A 25,895-nucleotide genomic window follows, 5' to 3' on the forward strand; every position below is an offset into this window, starting at 1 on the left:
AAAAGTACTTTAGTTATTTAAGTACTTTTTACAGATAAGTATTTTTCTATCAGTTTAGCATAACTAGATAGTATTTCCTTTTGAAAAAACTTATATATAACAAAGTTTGAAAGGAAAATATAATTTAACTATTGCTATACAACTGGAAATATTTGTTCTACTTTAGAGATCATTATTTCAAAAAGTACTTTTGTTTTTAAGGTACTTTTTCTAAAGAAACATTTGTTAGAGAGTTTTAGCTAATCTGCAAGAGATTTCATTGGAATCAAATACTTATGTTTTGAAAGAAATTAGAAATGCAAAGCAAATAAGCGTTTTCTTATCCAAACTTTTAAAACATTAACGATACTATGCATTACCATTCACCAATAAAATCGCTAGTTCTAAATCTTATAAAAGTAAAAAAGAGGAATGTGTCTGTATGAGGCAACAAATCAGCTGTCAACTATTCATCTGTCAATTTGACAGCAATTCAACAAAGTGTAAAACTTTTAAACTTTGTTTTAACTAGAGTTTAACTATCTAAATTGCAAATTTATTTAAATTTGCCAACATATTCATTGTTTTTCTGCTCTCAAGAGCAACATTGAGTGGCAGTCTTTACAAATCAAAAAAAAAAAAAAAAAAAAAAAACTACGAATATATATATATTTACAATCTTTAAAACTGTTGAAATATTTAAAAAAATTTTACACGCTGTAACGAGTATTAAAAGCAGCATTATAATACGATTATAACATTAAAGCACACATGCATATGATTTAACAGTGAAAGGGAAACGAACAAAGGACATTACAACCGAAAAATTAAAGTAAAACAATTTAAATAGAAATTAAATGAAAGAGGACTACTAGGAGGAAACTTTCTTTGCACAAAAAAGCTTTTTTTGTATAAAAAAAGCTTTTATCATACAGCATATTTGGCGTTTCAAAGAAGCGATCTAGACTAAATTTCAATCTTTTTAAAACGAAAAATTCTAGAAATGAACTAACAGGACCATCACTTATATGAGATTTTTTGTCTACTATTTATATAATTTTTATGAATAACTTAATCTATACTTATTTATTGAATACAGACTGTCAATGTCTGCTGATTTTAATAATTTCAACTATTTTTTTGAAAATGCATAAACAAAATATGCCAACAAATAATGCATAAAAAAAGTATATAAATGTGTGTGTGTATACATTTAAAAGTAGACAAAAAACATGTTTGCATATATACATATAAAATGCATATATTTTATATATATAGCAACAATAAAGGCATATTTAAAATATGCACAAACAATAACAATAATAATAACAACAAACCCGAACGACCAACCAAACAAACAAATAATAATAATAACAACAAAATACATACATATAACCACAATAATTTTGCACACAAAAAAAAAAAATATTTAATATAAAATTTAAACAAAAATTATTAAGAAAATTTACATAAATTTTATTAGAGACTTCTCTCTCACTCGTAAAAGTATTAAAATCATAAAAACATATTTGTTGTTAAAAACGTCGTCAATATATAATAATATTTTTGTTGTTAAAATAATTTCCATTTAATAATAATGATTATTAAGAAATTTATATGTTTTAAATTTTTATTTTATTTCAGTTTTTTTTTGTTTTTCAAAAAGTCTTAAATATTGACTGTGTTGATAATTATGATGATATTGATGATTATTTATGCAAGTAAATGTGTCAAAATATCTTTTAATTTCTTATTTATTAAAGTTTTTTTTTTTTGTTGCAAATGTATATACAAATGAAGTAAAATAAATATTTGATTTGTAAATTCTTTGTAAAGTTTGTGGTTTATTATTATAGTTAAATATTAATTAGAGTTTTTAGCTGTTTTTAATCTCTGTCTAAAACGTAAAAGTACTTTTTTATACCCTACACCACTATAGTGGGAAGGGTATTATGCGTTTTTGCTGATGTTAAAGTATACCGATCGACTTGTTATCAAAGTACAGGTCGCAATTTTCAAGATAATTTGATGAAATTTGGAATACACGTTTGTTTTGCTTATTGAAAATGGTTAAAATCGGTCCATTATTTCACCTAGCCCCCATACAACTGAAACCCCTGAAAAGGGCTTTTGAGCTCATAATTATGTATGATATAAATGTATTTCGCACAACTAAGTTTTATACAAGCCTTGATGTCCTTGCAGAATTTTGAAATGATCAGACTTCATTTGACCGTAGCCCCCATGCAAAGCACCCTTCAGAAAGTGACTTGAATATCCGCAATTCATTCATTAACACTTGCAATAACAGTGTTAATGAATGAATTGAAAGTTAGCACAGACAAATACTATATAAATACAAATCTGTCCAGCCCATTTTATCGGGATCGGTCCATTTTTGTTCCTATCCCCCATATAAAACCTCTTTTAGAAAATTAGTTTTTCGTCAATAAATTGCTTAAATAAATCGGAAACAAGGTAATATTCAAGATAAATGCTTTATTATGAAAAATAAATTACATTTAATAGTTTAAGGGTATCGGCTACGCATCGCTATACTTTCTTCTATACTACTAAGACATAGTTAAGACGTATCAGAAAGTGATTTTGAGTTAATTGCAACATTGTCAGATAGGCGTGCAAAGCATAATACCCTCTGCACTAAAGTTGTACAGGGTATCAAAAGCATTCATTTTTAAAAACCATACATTTTCAATCTTTAGGTTATGATATCTCGAAGAAGAAAGCAGATATGCAGATGTTAAGCCTATATTTTAAAGTTGATAAAATTGAGTTTCTGACGGCATATAACATTTTGCAAGTAAAGTTATCATGACGCTGTTATAACGTCTCAAAAATGGCGTTTTCTCAAATCCCATATGATATGGAGAAAATCTGAGATCGGACTTAGCGCTGCTTAATACTTTAGAAACGTCTAACTTATTCTCAGAGTTTTGACTTTTTCAAATTTTGTCAGCCTGTGAAAGGAAATAAAACAAGGATTTCAAAAGATAGACGGACATGGTTTAATCGACTCTGCTATATATATGGATCCAAAATATATATATACTTTATAGGGTCAGAAAATTATATTGTGGAAATTACAAACGGAATGACAAACTTCTATATATCCTTCTAACGAAGGTGAGGGGTACAAAAAAGGGATTTTATACAAGAAGGTTATATTGAGGAAAGGGTAAATATGGGTTTATTCTTATATATTTTGGTATATTTACATCTACATTAAAGTTATTTATGGAGAATTTTGACCTTCAAGTCATTTTCTGATGGGGAAGTTTGTATGATGGCTTAGGTCAAATGAGGCCCTATCATTTATAAAACTAAGTTTTGACGATTTTTGTTGAGATACTAGAACATTTAACGTTTGTATGGGGGCTAGGCGAAATAAGGGACGATTTCAACCATTTTCAAAAGGCTTCGTTCTTGGCTCAAAAGAAGAGTATGTGCCAAATTCCATCAAATTATCTTGAAAATTGTGTGCGCAGAAGGATTACATGGACACAGAGACAGACGGACAGACGGACATAAATCGATTCAGAATGTGATTTTGAGCATATTGTTATACTTTAAGGTAGATGTAGGACCAATATTTTTGGGTGTTACAATCATCAGCACAAACGCATAATACCCTCCCCACTGTAGTGGTGTTGGATATAATTAATAAAAATAATTTTAATATATTTTTCGGTTAAAATTTATTTTACCTTAACTTTACATAGAGGGAAAAAGAAATATACACGCCTGGTACCAAATTGACACCAAACTGTTTATAATTTTTCAATACCATCCGTTGTCAAAGTATATACATACGTACGACAACACTATGTACAAACAATCCGTTGCCAATAGTGAGCTTACCACGTTTGTTAACATTTAGACAACGGATGTGTATAAAATTTAGATTTCGACAACGAATTGTTGCAATGTTGACAACGTTGCGTTGTCAATATTACATAGTGTTGTATATACTTTGACAATGGATGTTATTGAAAAATTATAAACTCTTTGGTGTCAATTTGGTACCAGGCGTGTATATTTCCTTTTCCCTCTGTGTAGTTTTACAAAATTGTTGTAATATTGTTCTTGCGTTTTTCTAGCTTTAACTACAGTAAAGGTTGTGATGACACATTTTAACAGGGTTCTTATAAATCATTTTTAGATAAAAATCTAAAAAAGGCGTGATTAACCTTTGCAACACATACATATGTAAGTGTATTCATTCTCTTGTATATACAAAAATGGTAAAGGGTTAGTAAAACACAAGTTTAAACTAACAATAAGGCTATGCATAGAACACAACAAATTTATTAAGTTTAAACTTTCACTCAAGAGTTTACCCTCACATATTCCTAAACAAAATTCCATTTTATAAAAGGTTTATAAAACAAAATTTGTTTTATAAAAATTTTATATGAAAACTTTGTTTACATTTTTATGGAAAAACGTGAATACCCTTAATATTCTTTTAACTTTTAAGTTGCTTTCAAAGGAATATTACATCAAAAGGACCCATGTTTATTTGTAATTAAGCCATTAATATGCGAACAATTTTTTTTGAACAATTTATGGAATATTACATTTATGTTTGTCTTAAATACTTGCCCATTTGATGTCATAAAAAATCAGCTTGTTAAATGTAATCGATTTATAATAATGGTGACATAATGAAAAAGGACATCGAAAAAGCGTTAACAAACTGCCGCCATTAAAGTAGATAATTGAGGTCTAAGTAGCGCATAAATATTTAGAAAACATTGTTGCAAAAGTGTTTTAAAAGGTATAATTTAACAAAAATTTTGAATGAATATTAAAGAGAAGCCGCAATTTAGATTTACCAGAGCCGCTGGTGGGCATGGAACCAGTGCTAACAGAGGCACCCAGTTTTTTTAGGAAGTGACTGCCATCTTTGAAACCTTTGAAATCCAGAAAAATTATTTTAAAATTGATCCTATAACAAAACTACTAGAGTGTAGTGAACTAAGTAAATTGTTGTTAACTTAATGCTGACTATGATTTTGTTGTTATTGTTATTATACAGACTGCGGATGTAGTTGCTATTGTTGTTGTTATTCTTGTGGCACATGATAATAATGGCAGCCAAACAATGGCTTGAAAAAAAAACATAAAAAATAAGAAGAACTGAACTGAAAAAATAAAAAACTATTAAAGTTCCAGCCCCAGAGTAACCAAAGAACTATAAAACACGGCTAAAACAGCAGCCACAGCATCAGCAACACAAGCAATATCAGCATCAGCCACTACTGTGATGGCTTCTTGTGCATAAGCGATGATACGAGAAGTAGTAGTACAAATGAACGTGTGGTATAAAGAAGGAAAAAAGGAAAATGTCTTTCTTACAAAAAAATCATCAGCAACAGCAGCAGCAACAGAAATACAACCAACATGCTCAATAATACAAAATATTGGGTGGTACGTGTTCAATGTTGCTTGTCCATGGTTGCAGTTCGTTGTTGTTGTTGTTGCTGTTGCATTCAATTTATATGGTTGATCCTCAAGCAAAGCCAACAACTACTATACGTAGTTGTTTAAAAATTGTTACTCTGCTGCAATATTTAGTCAGTCAGAGTCGGCATTGGTTTTTCTTTTTAAAACATCAGCAACAAATGGATTGTGTTCTTTTTTTTTTGGAGCCCTCTTTTTCTCCGGAATGTTTTTTAATATTGTAAAAAAAAACGGAATAACAAAACTATGTTAAGTTGTTGTACAAAAATACTTGTAGAAAAAACACATACATACATACATACATACATACTTATGTGCAATTTTACAATGAAATTCATTCAGTTATTTCTTACCTTAAATTGCTTGTAAAGAAAAAAAATATTTTTGTTGTTGTTTTTTGTTCAAAAGAACTTGGAATTGAATGGTTTTCGAAACAGAATAAATTGAAAGAAATCTTAAAACAGTAGCGCCATTCTAAAAAAAATAAAAATATTTATTTTGAAAATTATAATTTAAAGTAAAATTATAACTAATTGAAAATAATAACAAAGTTTAAACCGCCGCTATAAAGTAAATTTAAAGTATAAAATTTAGATTTTGACAACGAATTGTTGCAATGTTGACAACGTTGCGTTGTCAACATTACATAGTGTTGTTGACAACGTATGTTATTGAAAAATTATAAAATCTTTAATGTCAATTTGGTACCAGGCGTGTATATTTCTTATTCCCTCTACTGTGCTACCAGTACTATTAGTCTGCCGGGACTATAAACTGGTGATGTCAATTCACTCCTCGGACTTTCCTTGGTATGACTTGACATGGGGCCAAACCAGAGAACCACATAATCTGCTACTACGGGTGGCCAGCTGACCGCAGAACTTGTCCTGGCTGGTCAGTTGGTTGAGGATCCTTCGGTATCCACGTAGTGGCTGCGGTTAAAAGACTGAAATCTATATTTCGGGATAAGTTCGGTGCTGTTGCCTTATGACAACAGATTCCCCCACAGAGGATTGACTGAGGGACTAAGCGTTGGAAATATGTTGGTGTTAATTGTATATGATACAGGATGAATGTAGGGATATACGGAACTTATCCGCCCGTATACCTAGAGTGAGCCTGTCGTATGTTGTTCTCTTATGAGTGTGTCGGATGAATGAGAAGTATGCAGAGTTCAATGATGATAGATGAAAGGTATCTTGTACAAGTGATACCATTAAATTTTCCTTCCTTGTCCAGGTATGTTCAGTGAAAACTCTGTTCATACCAGATTTACCACATTGTGTTCTCTGTGAGTAATAACGAAAGTCTCGACTTAGTTGGTGCTCTAGGTGCTGTTGCCGACTCAACAGAGGCCATCCCATCTGTGTGGTTGTTTTATGCATCTCGGAAGTTAAGCATCGGTGCAGCAATGGTCAGAGATTAGATAGCTCAAGTACTTAAGCAAAGTGGGAAGCGAACCCACAACCTATCTATTGAGGGACTACTAATCTACCAATTGACCTATGGAGTCAGACCATAACTTGAGTTAAATGTTTGTAAATAATTCTTGTATAAAATATGCATAATTTGCAATATAAACATCATAAAATTATTATAAAATCGTACATTTATTGTCACTGTAAAATAAACATTTGTATGCTTTCTTTATTTCTCTCAGTGTTTTGAACATTTTTCCCATTATTATTATTCTTATTTTTCTATTGAAGAAAACTGCATGTTCTTCATAAGATAAGAAGAGAAAAAATAAAATAAAGAAAAGCAAAATAAACAAACACACATTTTAAAGATACGAATACGAATTCTCGAGATATTGAGAAGCGTGTTTTGCTTGCAAAACACAACCAGCTTTTTTTCTTCTTATTCCTGTACAACATACTACAAGTACTTGAATAGAATAAAATAATAAAAAAAAAATAAAATAAAATCTCTAAACATGTTAGGAAAAATAACAAAGGGGGGAAGGAATGTAGGAGATAAGGGGAAGACGAATTTTTAAAGTGTTTACAATTTAAACAGGGATTTTAAAGTATAATTTAGAAAGTTAAACAATTTCTCTGATTTAAATTATTTAATAGTAAACTTAAACTAAGTTTAAAGTCACCACGAGTTTAAAAAGCAAACTTTTTCACCAATATATCAATTCTTTACCTTGTGTAAACCATGTTAATAAAGTAAAACTTTATAAGATTTTAACTTAAGTTAAAGTTAAAAATAAAAAATTTTAAAAATTTGATATTTTAACAATTTTTGACATTATGTAAAAAATGTAAAGAATTCAAAATCTCAAGTAAAAAAAATAATTATTTAAAAATTCATTAATTCTTTGATAATTTTAATTATTTACATTAGGTAAATAAGCTAAAATTTACATCAAAAATGTAGTAATTAAGTCAGTTATTTATAATAATACTTGAACAATTTGACCTGAGGTAAAGAATTAAATAATTCTCGTAAATAGTGAAATTTTTATTGAAAATACATTGGTATTACAACATTAAAAGTTTTAATAAATTTTTACATGTTTTACATAAATAATACCCAAAAATCCATAAATTTTACATTTTATTAAAGGAAACATAAATTACTAAAAGAGAAAATATTTTGTGTAAATTTTTACATAATGTAAAATTCATGTAAAGTAAGTGTATCTTGTAATTTATGTAGAGAACTATAAGTGTTGAGCATTATTTACAATTTTGACAAAGTGTAAAGTATGTAAACAGTACTTCAAACTACGCACTTTTAAACTTAACTAAAAGTAAAATAAAAAGTTAAGACTTAAGTTATTTTTTACATTATGTAAAATATGTGAATAATTTAATGAATCGTGTAGAATTTGTAAACCAAGTAGATTATACAGTTTCTTATAGAGAAATTTTGATTTTTTTAATTCTTTACATCATGTCAACAATGTAAATAATATCCAAAACTACACAATTTCAAACTTTTGTTGATGTAAAGTTAAATTTTAAAAGTTTTGAAATTTTTTACATCATGTAAAAAATGTAAACAATTAAATAACTCAAGTAAAATAAGTAACAGCTGTATAGTAAGTAATTATAAATATAGAACGTTTGATTTAAACAAAAAATCATTCTTGACGTAAGGTAAACTATGTAAATAAAGCCTAAAATGAATAAAATTTTAACTGCTGTTCATGTAATATAAAAATATTATGTATAAAGTTGTTTTGCACAATTGTTTACATTAGGTAAAAATGTCAACAATTAAATAAACCATGTAAAATAACTTACACCTGTATAGTAAGTAACTATAAATATAGAACGTTTGATTTAAACAAAACATTCATTCTTTACATAATGTAAACTATGTATATAAATCCTAAAATTTATAAAATTTTAACTGTACTTTATGTAAATTGAAAATTTTATGTATAAAGTTGTTTAATCAATTGTTTACATTATGTAAAAAATGTAAACAATTAAAATGATCATGTAAAATAAGTTACAACTGCATAGTAAGTAGTTTTAAACATAGAACGTTTGATTTAAACAAAATAATCATTCTTTACATAATGTAAATAAAGCCTAAAATTAATAAAATGTTAACTGCTGTTCATGTTAATTGAAAATATTATATATAAAGTTGTTTTACACAATTGTTTACGTTAGGTAAACAATGTAAACAATTAAATAAATCAACTAAAATATAGCATTTATACAGTTTATGTAATTTGTAATACAAAACTGTTACTTTTCTATTCTTTACCTTATGTAAACAATGTAAATAATTGTCAAACATTAATAAAAACTAACATTTGTACATTTAAACTTAAACTATTAAACATTAATTTATGTAAATAAAACTTCCATCTCATGTAACAAATGTAAATAAGTAAGATTTCATTCTATTTAAGAACTGTTTCTTATAAAAAATACAATGCTATGATAAGCATTATTGCAAATATTGTACTTGTATGTATAAAAACCATTTCACATATGAAAGATATGTATGTATGTTTATCAAGCACATATGCTTAAGTTTATATACTTTACATTATATGTATGTAGAAAAAGAAAATAATACAAAACCTAAGGAAGGCGTTTTATATATAAAAAAAGTTTTTTTTTTTATATTTATACTGCGTTGAACAAACAAATGGCAGTTGAAAACGAAGGCAGCAGCAGTTAGGCACGCAATATTGCAATGGCTGGCTCTTTGTAGTTTTTTTCTTCTTTGTATATTTTTCTTCTTGTCTTTATCTTGCCACGGCGATATATAGCAATTTTTTACGTTTGTTTTGTTTGAGTGTTTATATATAGAATATTTGCTTTATGTATGTAAAAAAAACTGAATAAATTTTGCATTTCTGTTTAAGAAATATTGTGGCAGCTTTTAAGAAAACAAAAGACACAAGTACAAAAAAAAGGAAACGTTTAGCAAAGAAAAAAAACTTTTCTTATACGCGATAAGCATTTTCATTCGTTTTTTTTTCTTTCAATTCTTTTGTTTTCTTTGCTGCATTGCGAGTTTTTGCCGCATGCCTCAAACTCTCTTACTGCTGGTGTGCCTGTCTTGACTTTTCTGTTGTAAAATAATTGTTTTTTTCGCAAACATTTATTCATTCATTTGCTCTTCTGTTCTATATAACGACAGACAGACAGACATTCTAAATGTCTTCCAATAAAATTTCAAAAAAAAAACACAAAAGCTAAAATGTCGACAATTGTTGTTGTAGTTGCAGCAACTTTATATGAAAAATATATATTGTTTGCTTTTATTTGCAACATTTGTGTATCGGTTGGTAGATCTTTTGGATTGAAATTCATGTTTAAAGAAATACACTTTGATGGCGTTTGTTTTGTAAGAAAAAAATGGTTGAAAAAGTAAACAGTCGCCATGTTTTCCTTAAGAGGAAGTAAAAATAAATTTAGAAATTTTCAAAAACATACCAACTCAAATCAATATAAATTTTACCGATTTATATTATAACAACTAAGTGTTCTATAATCGCCTGTGCCGAATCTTAAACACCCTTTCCCATATTGTCTTTGTGAGATGGAAAATATTTTATTTTTGTAATAGAAATATTAAAGACTCGGATCCCAAAGATATCTGGGGAAAATTGATTTCAACAGACGTACATATGTGTGTATGTACGTACATACAGACAAATATAAGATAAACATAAGACAGATAGATATATAGATAGATAGATAGATAGATAGATAGATAGATAGATAGATAGATAGATAGATAGATAGATAGATAGATAGATAGATAGATAGATAGATAGATAGATAGATAGATAGATAGATAGATAGATAGATAGATAGATAGATAGATAGATAGATAGATAGATAGATAGATAGATAGATAGATAGATAGATAGATAGATAGATAGATAGATAGATAGATAGATAGATAGATAGATAGATAGATAGATAGATAGATAGATAGATAGATTAGATAGATAGATAGATAGATAGATAGATAGATAGATAGATAGATAGATAGATAGATAGATAGATAGATAGATAGATAGATAGATAGATAGATAGATAGATTGATAGATAGATAGATAGACAGACAGACAGACAGACAGACAGACAGACAGACAGACAGACAGACAGACAGACAGACAGACAGACAGACAGACAGACAGACAGAAAGACAAACAGATTTACATAATTAGCTTAATCGATTACGCTATTTATGAGGATCTAGTTTATATTAACGGTTAGACCTTTAAGATATTTATAGCCATCAGAATGTTGAAGTAACTTTGTTTGCATTTCTCTTTAAGAATATTCCTGGAACTTTACAAAGTTCTTTAATTCTTTTTTTCTCTTAAATAGTTAAAACAATCACACATTTGCTTAACAAATATCAATCAAAATTTCTGAAGCAATTTTTTTTTCCAGCAGCAAATAAACATGAATATGTTTTAAATCAAAATCTGGACCAAAAAAAAAACACAAAATTTCAACCAGAATGTTAAACAGTTTTATTTCCATTATTTGATGTGTACTTATCTTGACTAAAAGATAATGAGAAATGTACTATTTTTTTCCATACTATTACTACAAGTAGTATAACGTAAGAGGCAGAGTTTTAACATTCACACAAAAATCCTTTACACAGCTAAAGGAGTTCACTAGAAATAGTGGCAGGAAGATTTGATCAACATTTAAAGGAGTCTAAGAAACAGTTGCCTTGTGTTTAAATACGGCTGCTTGAATTCTTTTACTTTTTCCACTATGTATTTGTTTGACTGTCATTGTTGCCAACACAATTCCCTTTTTTATGTATTTTTCCAATTTCTCTACAGTTGGCTGTTCAGTTGAGTTTGTCGTTTTTTTTCGCTTTTATTTGTTGTCTACTGAAAATTCTGGCATTTACATTTTAGTCACGTTTCACTGAAGTCCAATATCAGAAAAAAAACTATATGTAATGTATTTTTTGCTTTCATTTCTTACGTGAAGTATCAAGGAAAATGTGCTACACAGAAAATATCATCCATTCATGTGTTGGCTTTGGAAAAAAAACTCGGAAAATATAAGCAAAAAAACTTTTTATAAAGAGAGAAAAATAACAATGGTCGCTTTGGTAGAGGACAGAGTTTTAAGAGAATCAAAATTATGGGAAATTTTCAGGCTTGCTTTTCTATTTTAAGGTAAAAATAAAGAAAATTATCAAAAAAAGCATTCAAATGCTTCACCCATAATCTAATGAATGAACTTTAAATTAAACTTAAGAGAAAAAGTATCAAAAAAGAAGAAATGTTAGACTTTTTCATTCTACCAAAAAGTACCAAAAACAATTATCTTTTAAAAAGAAGATTTTCATTAGAATAGTACCAATATTCAACGTTTCTTTTTCCATTTAAGTCAAAAATTAAGAAAAGTACAATTGCCTTGCAAAAAGTACCAAAAATGAATACATTTTATAAGAGAAATAGTAAAAGAAATTGTGAAATCTCTAAATTGTTCTTCTAAATTATTAAAAAATATCGCTTTCTTTAAAAATTATACTAATATAAACTTTTTGAAAAAGGTAGTAAAAATAGTACTTTTTAAAAAGTGCTAAAAATGTAAAAAATAATAGAAAACCATAAAAAGAAACATTTTTAAGATAAATTTTGTACAAATTACACTTTTTAAAAAAAGTAGTAGAAATACTACTTTTTAAAAATGCTCTATATTATATTGCATTTATGAATTTTAAAACATCTTAACATAGAAAATCAAATTTTTAGTAAAATATTATAATTTTATTTACTTTTTTAAAAAGTACTAAAAATACTACTTTTTTAAAAAGTGCTTAATATATAAAAAGTAATACGAAACAATAAAAAGAAACATTTTGTAGATAAAATGTGTACAAATTACACTTTTTTAAAAAAGTAGTAGAAATACTACTTTTTTCAAAATGTTTAAAGTTTTAGCGAAAATGAATATTTATTTTAAAAGTTTTAAAAATGCCAAAAGTAATGGAAAACGACGTAAAGAAACATTTTTAAGACAAAATTTGTACAAATTACACTTTTTTAAAAAAGTAGTAGAAATACTACCTTTTCAAAATGCTTAAAATTTTGGCAAAAACTAATATTTTAAACTATTTCAATATAAAAAATTCAATTTAAGGGAAAAAATTTTCACTTTTTCACTTTTTTTTAATAGGACTAAAAATACTACTTTTTGAAAATGCCCCATATTTTGTTGAATTTGAACATTTTAATATTAAAAAATCTAATCTAAAAAGAAAAGTACCAAGAAAAGGGGAAAGAGTTCCACATATTAACAAAAACGTAGTATTTGGGTTACTTTTTGTACTAAACTTTTTGACTTTCGAATTCAAAACAACTAAAAGCCCAAATCCTTTTATTAAGCTCTACATATCTTTATAACTCTGTCCTCAACAGGAGCCACAAAAGGACCAATGGAAAAAGGGGAGACATTATATTTTTTTCTTGCAAAACCATAAAAAACTCCATAAAAACAAGATGGCAAAGAAGACAAGAAGTTTGAGTTTGAAGTTGGTAGTAAACAAAAATTTATATATAAAAATGGGTGGATTATATTACAATTTCAGTGTTTGTTGCTGTTGTTGTTGCAAAGATATGGATATGAAAACGTAAAGAAGCTGCTTCTGAAGCAAGCTGCTGTAGAAACAATTTCTGAATAAATGAATAAGAAGACAGAAAAAATGAAATCGAAAAAAAAGAAAACAAAATCAAGTGGTAACAACCGACAAGAGAACGGACGGACAGACAGACAGATAGTTAAATATTCAGACTGAGAAATACATAAAGCAAAAGTAACTGCAGCCACCACAAACAACAATGACCATCATTTTCATTCACATCATTGTCGGTCGGTCGGTTGGTTGGTTGGTCGGTTGGCAGCTTCACATGAACATGACCAGAAAAATCTGAAAACCAAAAATCCATGTAATGGAAATAAAGACGGGGTTCAAGGCATGACAAAAATAGTATTACGGCCGCATTCAGCAAACACAGCTCAACAGCAACAACAGCAATAATATAAAATTATATACTTGGTACGTGTTGTGGTCAAGGGGCGAAGACTTAAGCTTCATCATCATCCTCATCATCTTCTACTTGGTATTCTTCGTCTTTTTACAATACAATGAGAATTATTATTTTAAAGCTTTTGTTTTTGCCACAATATCCAAGTGGAAACAGAAGCATAGCCGCCTGCCTGCCTGCTGCAATATGGCTAGATAGATGGATGGATGGATAGTTGGTTGTTGGTATGGTTGTAAAAGGAGGTGTGTTGTTTTACTCTTCAACTTCTTCTTTTTTGGTGGGCATGGATCGTAACAAAAAAAACCATAAGATATATTGAAGTCTACACGAACAAGATCATGAACTTGAGATTTTGTTTTCTTTCTTTATAACACATAAACAAAACTTAAGAAAGAAATATATAAAAAGAAAACATTTAAAGACTCAACCACAAATCTTATAAAAACACTGACTTTGTTGTAAATTTATGACCGACAAGAGGCCCCCTTTAGAACTCCCCCCCCCTTCTAGCCAAGAAAATAACAATGATGAGATTTCACACGAACAACTTTTAAAACACTCAAGTGCCATCCATACTGCTATAGGTATATTCTACCATTTATGAATATGATGATCAGTTTGAGGTATGATGAGGCATGCAACCTTAACACTTACACCAACTAGAACTTGCAAGAAATATACAAAACATGTTTAAAATGTAACTAATGTCGTTTTACCGCAACACTACAAACTGGTAGCTTCTAAACATTAATTACATAATTTTCTTTTTTTTTTTTGGGTTTTTTGCAACACTTTTTTCTACATCTTTTCATTCCTTCTTGCCTCGTACCGTGGCAACTTAGGAAATCTTAAATGTTGAAGGTTTTTAACAGAAAACATATACTGCCAGCTGAGAAGATGAAAGTCGAGGGAAAAAAAAACATAAGAAGTTACAAGGAATTAAGCCACTAAGACATGTGTTGACAGTTTAAAGTACCAGAAAAGAAATACACAGAGAGAAAAAAATCACTGCAAATTATGTGGGAGAGATAGACAAATATTTTTGGTAGTTTAACAGTATCATTGTTTTTAATTGGAAATCAGCTTTTTCAAAGTTTAAAGTACTTTTTTTAGTACCTTAAACTTTTTGCTAGAGAAACAGATTGCTTTAAACAAAAAGTACTTTTTTATTTTCTAATGAAAAAGGGGATAAAATCTTACTACTTAGTATTTGGATTGTTGATTGATTTTGGTTTTAAAGTGCACCAAACTCTTCCATAACTTAAAAAAATATTTCGAAAATTTTTAAATTTTTTCAGCATAAAATATTTTTTTCACAAATTTCCGTCCAATTTCTATAGTATGTATAGTACTTAGCTTTACAAGAAAGTACCAAAAAGGGGTTTAGCATTTCAGTGTACAAAATTCGAATCTTATATACCCTTCACCATAGTGAGGGAAATCAAAACAAGTAATCTGTTACTCCCCTTTTATAGATTTTTATTCCATCAGGACGCTCAGTCTTTAATTCTATGTTTCTAGAAAAAGTACCAATTAAAAAGCGAAAAGGTACCAAAAAGTTGAATCTTATAAATTTTCATTCCATTAGCATCCTATATGTAGGTAAAAAAAGTACCATTTGAATGCCGAAAAAGTAAGAGAATCTCTGTGTTTAAATTTGCGTTTTTAAGGTCCAATATTAAAAAAGACTCAAAAAGTACCAGTTGAAGAACAAAAAGTACCAAAAAATTCACCCTTACATACATATTTTCATTCCATCAGGATATATGTATTAGGGTGATCGACTCGATTTTTCAACCGGTTTTAAAACCGGTTTTTTCTGCTTTACCAGTGTCGGTTTTTTCTTAATGTTGATTTTTCGAATATCAAATAACCCGGTTTTTTCACTTTTTAAAACCCGGTTTCGAATACTTTTATTTGCTTTGTATTCAAAGATTATTTAAATGAAATTTTTAAGTAAATAATAATACAGCCCGTCTAAATTTTAAAAATATTCGAGTCGAGGAACAAGGGTATATTTTTCTACAGCTCTTTTGGTTAAACTTTTTTGATTTTCCTAATTAATTAAAAATTATTTGTAAAATGGATAACTGTTTGATAAAATTTAGCAATCTTAAGATTATATTCCAATTACAATAATTAATTTACGGCTGAAATTTTATGGAAGTATTGGAATGCCTATGCAAATTTCCTAAACAGGGCTTTTAAAATAAGCTAGGATTACATGTTTAACAGAAGTGTCCCACTTTTTTCCTAATTTTTTTATATTAAAGAAATAATGTAAATCAGACGACTAGATCTAAAGTTATAATCTTTTAAACTGTTAAAAATCATTTCGGGCCATGTTTTATTAATCAAATTTAAACATAAACATTAAGTTTTTCAAATTAAAATATATATTTTTTAATTGTAATAAAAAACCGGTTAACCGGTTTTTTCTGAATTTGAAAAATATCAACCGGTTTTTTTTAAATGTTAACTATTCGAACTATTCGAAAACCGGTTTTTGGGAAATGTCGAATAATCGATCACCCTAATATGTATATATGATTATATGTTTGTAGGTTCAATATTGCAGAAAAACCTTAAAGGTCCCGTTGAATGAAATGTACCAAAAAACCCTTTCCAACAGATTTTCATTAACTCAGGACTCTGAGTGTTTAATTTTATGTTTCATGGTTCAATATTATAGAAAATTGAAAATGTACCTTTCGAAGTATGGAAAAGTATAAAAAAGTACTTTTAATAGGTTCTCACCATCTCAATATTTTAAAAAGTTCAAAAAGTACCAGTTAATGAACGAAAAAGTACCAAAAAGTCTCCATTTATAAGTTCTCGTAGATATTTGCGGTCTTCTGAAAACTGATTTCAACATGAAGACAGACTCTCCCGGGGCATGTTTCCGTGATGAAAGCCCTCATTATAGTGTATTGTAATTCCGGGGTAAAGAGGTGCTACCAGTACCGGAGTCAGCCGGGACTATAAACTGGTGATGTCAATTCACTCCTCGGACTTTCCTTGGTATGATTTAACATGGGGTCTAACCAGAGAACCACATAATCTGGTACTACAGGACTTGTCCTGGCTAGTCAGTTGGCTGAGGTTCTTTCGGGATCCACGTAGTGGCGGGAAGAGTAAGTTGCAGTTATAATACTGATGCACGGCGAAATCAATATTTCAGGATAAGTTCAGTTCTGTTGCCGAATGACAACAGATACCCCACAGAGGACGACTATGGGACTAAGCGTTTGAAATGAGTTGCTGTTAATTGTATATGATAAAAGATGAATGTAGCGGTTACGGATCTTACCCGTTCGTATACCTAGAGTGAGTCTGTCGTATGTTGTTATATTATAAGTGTGTCTGATAAATGAGAAGTGTGCAGGGTTGAATGGTGATGGATGTAAGGTATCTTATGCAAGTGATACCATTGAATTTTCCTTCCTTGTCCAGGTATGTTCATTGAAAACTCTGTTCATACCAAATTTGCCACAGTGTGTTCTCTGTGCGAAAAAATAAACTATTCAGCTTATTTGATGGATTCGTACTTCGGTCTACCGGTTACGTCTCTAGGTGCTGTTGCCCACTCAACAGAGAACATTCCATCTGCGTGGTTGTAAACGGAAGTGATAGTTTTGCATCTTGGAAGTTAAGCAACGGGCCAGTAATGGTCAGAGATATGATAGCTCAAGTACTTGAGCAAAGTGCTTGCATATGGACCGGTACAACCATGTGAAAGAAATTCCCATCTGAGTGTAAGATACACAATGGGGCAATGGTGAGTCGTCACAGAAGCTCACCCAGTGGTTGCAAAAGGCCAACGTGAAATAGGCCAACACGGCAGGTGTTCACGTAAAGCACTCGACATTAATTTACCCTTCTCAAGAAGTTTAAGGGTATAAAAAGTACCATAAAAAAGTACTTTTTTATTCTAATATGTATAAAATAAATACTTCTTTTATCACACTTCATTTATAAATTTTCTAATCATTTAAACTCAACCTTTAAAAAAAATAACTTATTTAAATGTTGTACAAAAAATCCTTTTCACTTTTTAACTCAACTCAAAAATCAACATGAAACACCTTGAAAAGGGACGTGTGCATGTGTGTCTGTTTGTTTCTAAATAAATGACTCCTTAATTAGGAACCCTGTAATCATTATCGGAAGAGTAAACAGAAGCTGTTAAATGTTACGCAAATTTAAACTTTGTGCCATTTTAACAACATCTTTTACACTTACTCTCTGTGTGTCTCGCTTACCAAAGGAATGCATGAATAAATGTGTGACTAGAGGAGACTAAAGGTAACCAAGTAAAAGCTGCAATTATAAAACTTAAAAAACGTTTAATTTATGCCATTTTATAGCTGCAAGCGTTGAATTTACCAAAAAAAGTGAACGAGAGGAACTGAAACCAAAAACTAAAACTTAAACATAAGAGCAATAGAATGAATGCCAAATGTCTGTGTGTTAAATACTCCCAGGTATTTTAGTTGATTCATTTATATGTATATGTACATATAGCAGAGAAGTTGAGTTGTGTTAAGTTGCCTGCTTATAAAAATCATTTTAAATGCCAACACCTTGGCAGGAGTTTAAACAAAAACTATATATTTGCTTACTTAAACTCATATGGGAAATTTTGTTATAAAAAGAGTTAAGTATGTTTTGGTTTTTTTCTTTACTGATGTTGCTGGTCCAAAAAAGGATGCATTCAAAATAGTCAAACAACAATGAGCAGCAGCAACATTCTCATCCTCATCCTCATCACCATCATCATTATTATTAACAGCAACCAGTGAAATAAAACCCCAAGCTATTTATGAGGGTGTTGTATGTTGTTAACCACTGTTGTTGAGTTTAGTTCTTCTGTTCTGCTTCTTTCAGTTTATTTGCTCGTATATTTAAAGGGGTTGCTGGTAGGTGGATCCATACATTTGTTCAAAGTTTTCGCCCAAAAGTGCAACCGTATAATGATACAGTGTCAAATATACTTTAGTCTTTAATAATAATAATGAAAAAAACTAAATTTTAAGTTTTATTTTAGAAAAGTTTTAAATTGTATATGAAACCTGTAGCTTATAAAAAAATTGAAAAAGGGAACAAAAGGAAGTCTTAAGAAGATGCAAAATTTGGCCTGAGGGTTGTTTATAATGTGGAAAAAAAGTTATTTCAAAACATTATCAAGTCAATTTCTAGACAGAAGAGTTTTATTTTATATTTTTCTACATTTATTTATTATTTTTTTTGGCAAAAAAAGTTTTTTGAAATAAATATAATTTTATGTAAAACTTTTGCTATAGTTGTTATAAATAAGAAATATAGAAAAAGTTTGTTTTTGTAAAAAACTTTTTTTTAAAAGACGACAGCTATGTAAGTTGTCTTCAGTCTTATTATTAATCTAAGAATCATACTGTCTATACAGAGGGAAAAAGGAAATATACACGCCTGGTACCAAATTGACACCAAACTGTTTATAATTTTTCAATACCATCCGTTGTCAAAGTATATACATACGTACGACAACACTATGTAATGTTGACAATATTGCAACAATTCGTTGTCGAAATCTAAATTTTATACACATCCGTTGTCTAAATATTAACAAACGTAGTAAGCTCACTTGTAATTTTGACAACGCATTGTTGTTATTGCAACAACGCATTGTTGTCATTTCGATTACGCATTGTATCATTAATCGTTGTTATTTCGACAACTCAAGGTTCTGTTTGACAACATAGCGTTGTCACTTCGGTAACACACAGGCGTATATAATTTTAAAACGTCTTTTTTCCCTCTGTGCAGAAGTCATTGTAGTAATGGATTGGGTGAATTCCAACAAATGTAGAACAGGTGGAGAGGGTATTTATTTGTTATTGTCAGGCTATCGAAATTAGATTCAAATATCTTGAAAGCGTTATTATTCCGAATATAACATCCCTCACGAACACAGATTGGAAAATTCATAGGTTTTGTATCCAAACATAATATCGGACGATAATATCTTCATAGATCACTATATAAGATTTCTCTCACCAGCATTATTAAGATAAAGGAGTGCACAAAAGACCCCATAGGGTCGTAGGTGTACTTTTCGGATTTGATATAGTTCCCCTATCAACCTCTCCTAAGACTCATATGTATATTAAGGTCATTTGATTCTAATATTAAGTCAATTGGATACTGCACATATCTTAGGTAATCTAGGGAAGAGTCAATTATCTCTGAAGTGTTTCTAAGTAATCAAGAGAGTGATTAGCTGGATGGATTCTCATCAATACTTCTACAAAACGTGCCATATTCCCGTTAAAACGATCTATGCTTTAAACACAAACTTTTAGCTATTGCTCTGTTTATAATATTCTATATACATATATTCCCCTGCAACCAACAACGATCTTTCAAATTATGTTGTGATAAAAATTCAAATAAAATTTTCAAACTTTTCTTTCTTAAAGTTAGTAAATAAATATGCAGAAATTAAAGGCGGTGACCTAATAAAACAAAGTTTTTGTCTTCGACACATAAAATCAGCTCCGGCAACCTTAAAATCACAATGACCGTAAAGTGATGATGCGAGACTAAAAAGGCAAAGTAATTAGAGACACATACACACAAGAAGACAAAAAACCCCAAAACTAAACATGAAATTGTATAATGACCAACAGCAGCAGCAGTAGTATCCAGCTACTTTTTGGTACAGGGAATCAGTAGAAAAAAAAAAAATATTTGAAAATTGTGTTAAAGTTTGAGAAGAAAAGCACCATGAGAAATTCATTTGACCTGGACAAATTTACCAAAGAAAAAAACACACTAACTGACTGACAAGATACAAATCGATACATGGCTTATAAAATAAGAAAATAAAAAAATAGCATACAGTGGGTAACAAATGTTTATAAGAAAACTTTAAAATTTCTTTTAAAAAAATCACAATTTATTTGGAATAATTGCAGGCACTTTAGCGTCTAAAGTAGTTGATGGAATTAAACTATTTTTACCCGAAATATTGCTCATTATCTTAAAGAGATTGTTATAGAAAATCAAAGATATTAGTTTATTAGTAACAAAGTTATAGAGTAATATGTAAGCTAACCTCAAGATTTTTAAGATGACAAAACTTTTTTACTTTTTTGTGTTGCAAACAGCCTTACATCCTTAATATGTGTCTGAATTAATAGATTTTTTTCTATAATATATACTAAGTATATGGGAATCTTGTCTATAAAAATTAATAAAATCGGTTCAGTAGAAATAAAGTTATTATGAAAATTATGTCATAACCTGAAAAATGTCAAATTTTGGAAAACCGACTATTTGCTTGCTATGCTCCAATTCAAAGTAAAGCCCAGATTTGAAAAATTTCCTCCCAAAATATTAATCATTATTTTAAGCTATAGTGTATTGAAAATCAATCATATCGGTTCAGTATAACTGAAGTTCTGAAGCAAAATGTAATATAACCTAAAAATGTCAAATAGTATGATAACGTTGTAATAACGTTAATTTTCAAATTTCAACACTGAAAGAAACGATTCTTTTTAGAAGTGTTTATTATAATCCCAGGCAGGTTGATAACAAAAATCATGTAAATTGTTTGAATAGAAATATAGTTATAAAACAAAAAGTAAGACAATCTGGAACAATTTGGAAAAAAATTCGACTTTATTTCAAACTCGGTCTTAAAAATAAACGAAATTGCTCAGTTTTATCTACCACTGTTTTAGTTGCTGCTTTAAAAACAAAAACAAAATAAAAATCTTTCAAACATTTGTTGAAAATTTTCCGCATGTTCGTTAAACGAAAGAAACCCATCAATGTTGTTAATGATTATAATCAAAGCATTTACGTTAGTGAGTGATTAAACACTCACTGAACAATAACCTGGTCTTTGATGGTTGGTTGGTCTCTGGTTACCAAGAACATCAGGAACAAAGAAAGAAAATAAACAAAGCATAGACATAAACTTTTTTCACTAAAAATGTCAAAATTGACGGATGTCATCAATCAAAATAATGTTTTTTTTTTGGCCGAAAAAAACTCTTTCGAGACTGTTAATCGTCAGTCTATGGCGATATTGAATGAATATTTATGTTTTTTTTCGTCCAAAAATCAAGGTTAAATTTAATGTTTCATCATTTTATAAAACTTTAAAAGTCATAAGGAAAAGAGCCAGCCAGGCTGCTGCTGCAACATGTTGCCGTTTATAGAAAATTTTGACAGTTTGTAACAAAAAAAAAAAAAAACACCATGTCTGGTTGTGATCAAACATGACAAAACACGCTGCTTGCTGTTGCCTGCAGTTTTGCTTTAAAGCGTGCAATGTTTTTGGGAGCTGTAAGTGCAGCCATAAAACTTGTTGTTTTACACTTTTGTGCATCTTTGTGTTTCCTTAATTATTTATTGTTTTGTATAAAATAAATTTGCATATTTGTGTTGCTACTGTTTTCGGTTGTTACCGGTGCTGCTGCAAGTCCTCCATTAAATCATTAAATCGATCCAAAGTTTGATAATTTGCATTTGATGTGTAGTCTGCAGACATTGATGATTTTCTTGCAGCTTCTACTTTTTTGTCGTCTGATTTTTTTCGGTAGCAGTATAAATTTAACAAATATTTTTTACGTGGCCTAATTGATAATTAATTAAAATGACAGATGTTTTTGTGAAATAAATTACTTTAAATTTCATTTACAATATTTCACTGTGAAATCGGTTAAGTAGAAAACATGATCACAAAGAAAATTGTGAGATCACCTGAAGAAAGAATTTTGTCTCACTCATGCAAAGACAAACACGATCATGTCAAACATATAAATCTGAGTTATAAAATAGCATATAAAATCCCCTTCATGGGTGCTTTGGGGCGTAGCGTAGCTAGCGTAGTAGTTAGTTGTCTTTTTATATATTCTCTTTTTTCTAATTTCTGTTATCTCTTCTTTTTTCTAGGACGTAGTGAACCGCCGGTCGGTGTTGGCGATCCCTGTGCTGGCTGTAATAAACCAATTTTAGATAAATTTTTATTAAATGTTTTAGAACGCGGTTGGCATGCGTCCTGTGTGCGCTGCTGTGAATGCCTTCAACCTTTAACGGATAAATGCTTTAGTAGAGAATCAAAATTATACTGCAGGAATGATTTTTTCAGGTGAGTACGAAATACTTCTAAATTTCTTTTATTAACATTTTTTGGTATCTATTGACTTTGGAAACTTTCATTGAATAGTTTATTGATTTAACTAGTATACCGACCAATCTGTTGACTAGTTTATGAACTGGTCAATAGTTCATTGACTAGACCTTTGACTTGCTATTGACTAGTGTACTGATAAGTCTATTGACTATTCTACTGACCAGTACATTGACTTGTCTATTGAATGGCCTATTGATTAGTCCAGACTGTTGTTAACTGGGCCACTGACTAGTCTATTGACTAGACTACTGACCAGACTAATGACTATTCTACTCAACAGTCCACTGACAAGTCTATTGACTAGTCTACTAGGTAGTCTATTGACTAGTCAGGCTACTTGACTTAATGAGTCTATTGACCAGACTTTGGACTAGTCTGTTAATCAACCTACTGACTAGTTCATTGACTAGTCTACTGACAAGTCTAATGACCAGTCTATTGACCAGTACATTGATTAGACCATTGACTTGTCTATTGACTAGCCTGTTGATTAGTCTATTGACTAGACTACTGATCTATTGATTAAACTACTGACTAGTCAGGCTTCTAGACCATACACTTCTTTATTGACTAGCCTATTGATTAGTCTATTGATCAGACTTTGAACTAGTCTGTTAAGTAGTCTATTGACTATTCTACTCAACAGTCCACTAACTAGTCTATTGACTAGTCTACTGGCTAGTCTATTGACTAGTCTAATGACCAGTCTATTGACTAGTCTACTGATCAGCCTATTGACTAGTCTACTGACCTGTGTATTGACCATATTACTGACCAGTTCATTGACTAGACCATTGACTAGTCCTAATGACAAGAATAATGACTACTCAATTAACTGGTCTATTGACTAATCTACTGACCAGTCCATTGACCAGTACATTGATTAGACTATTGACTTGTCTATTGACTAGCCTCTTGATTAGTTTATTGACCAGACTATTGTTAACTAGACTACTGACAAGTACATTGACTAGACTATTGACTAGTCTATTGACTAGTCTATTGACTAAACTACTGACTAGTCAGGCTTCTAGACCATACACTTCTTTATTTACTAGCCTATTGATTAGTATATTGAACAGACTTTGGACTAGTCTGTTAACTTGTCTATTGACTATTCTACTCGACAGTCCGCTGACTATTCTACTGGCTAGTCTATCGACTAGTCTACTATACCATTGGCTAGTTTACTGTCCAGTCTATTGAATATTCCATTTATTAAGTCATTGACTAGTTTATTTACAAGTCTATTGCTAGTCAATTGAATAGGCTATTGAGCAGACTATTGAATAACCTCTTGACTAGTCGATTCATTAGTCTATGGACTGTTCGCATTGCACATCTAATAGCCGATTTAGGTCGGTTCCTCTAGGTTAATGAAGCCGACTGCTGCTGTTATATTATAGGAAAATTTTAATTTTAATTTGCGAACTACTTTTGGTCCCTAATAGCTGATGTTACCTATATATTGCATATATGTATTATAAGATTTTTATTAAAATTAGAAAGTTTAGCATATAACCACATTTTCTTAAAGATTCTTGACGGTTTGTTCTCTTAAATGTGTATAATTTTTCTTTCTTTCCCATTAAAAACCACAACCATAATAATATCTTTTCCAAAACCTCCCTAGGAGGTAAACCATACAATATTTTAATTTTTTTATAGTTGGTTTTTTCTTAAAGTTTATCACGATGCTAAAACTGATGAAGTGACAAGTGTATTGTGACAGCCTGATGTGATTTATTTTCCTATTTAATTGTAGAAAAAAATAATAAAACTTAAAAACAAAACTATAAAAAAAGAAAGATTTCTAACAAAAAAAAAAAAAAAAAAAAAAAAAAAACAACCAAACACACTAGAAAATCAATTAACTTTCTAACAATAAAACAGAAAAAAAGTACGACGACCATTTACATTAAACAGAGAACACACGTCAGTGTTTTAAATGTTAGAAAAAAATTTAGAATGGAAATAGTTAAAAAGCCAAATACATACTAACTAAACTACTGGCGAGAGATGATGCCTTTAAAGTAAAAGTCATTATATGCAAAAAAATAAAAAATAAAAATAAAAAATCCAACACCTGCTAGTAATTTCAAATGATTGAAAGCAATAACAATTCAAAGTGATTTAAATGTAGAAACAAAAAAAAAAAAAAAATGATTTGATAGAGTGATTGACTAAAAGTGCTGCAAAAGTAATTACTCAGGCTTGGTTTTTTTCCTCAAACAACCTTTAACTCGATTTTTTCTTTATTTTCTTTTTCATTTCTTTTCTATATATTATAGACGCTATGGTACCAAGTGCAGTGGCTGCGGCCAAGGTATTGCTCCCTCCGATCTCGTTCGTAAACCTCGTGATAAGGTGTTTCACCTCAATTGTTTTACATGTTGTATCTGCCATAAACAGCTCAGTACGGGTGAACAACTCTATGTGCTGGACGACAATAAATATATCTGCAAAGATGATTATTTACTTGGCAAAGCACCTTCGATATGTGGCCATAATTCCTTAAGTGGTAAGTAGTAGTATGTAGTACTAATTTCCTAAAGAAAATATAACAATATTTTATTAATGTTGTTGTTATTTATATGTTTGTAAATTTTTGGCTAATTAGTGTGAAAATGAATAGTTAGTAAAATTGTTTACAAATTTTACAAATGCTTTAGCATTTAAAGAAGGAAAAGAGAGAAATATACGTATGTAATGTGTGTAGAAAATGTAGCA

General features: G+C 29.7%; 1 protein-coding gene across 1 annotated transcript in view; it reads left to right on the top strand.

The window, feature by feature from the left end:
• The window catches only part of LOC119610347 (LIM/homeobox protein Lhx5-like), a gene marked incomplete at its 3' end in the record, with an annotated part of 40,630 nt that extends 14,944 nt beyond the window's left edge, over positions 1–25,686 (top strand). The window contains exons 3-4 of the mRNA XM_037965508.1: positions 22,925–23,120; positions 25,457–25,686. Of these exons, the coding sequence (XP_037821436.1) occupies positions 22,925–23,120; positions 25,457–25,686 (426 nt within the window). The remainder of the gene's footprint in view (positions 1–22,924; positions 23,121–25,456) is intronic.
• Positions 25,687–25,895: the final 209 nt, after the last annotated feature.

Source organism: Lucilia sericata, unplaced genomic scaffold, assembly GCF_015586225.1.
Source record: "Lucilia sericata isolate MDLA Ls3-8-SP2 unplaced genomic scaffold, ASM1558622v1 Contig001165F_arrow, whole genome shotgun sequence".
NCBI lineage: Eukaryota > Metazoa > Arthropoda > Insecta > Diptera > Calliphoridae > Lucilia > Lucilia sericata.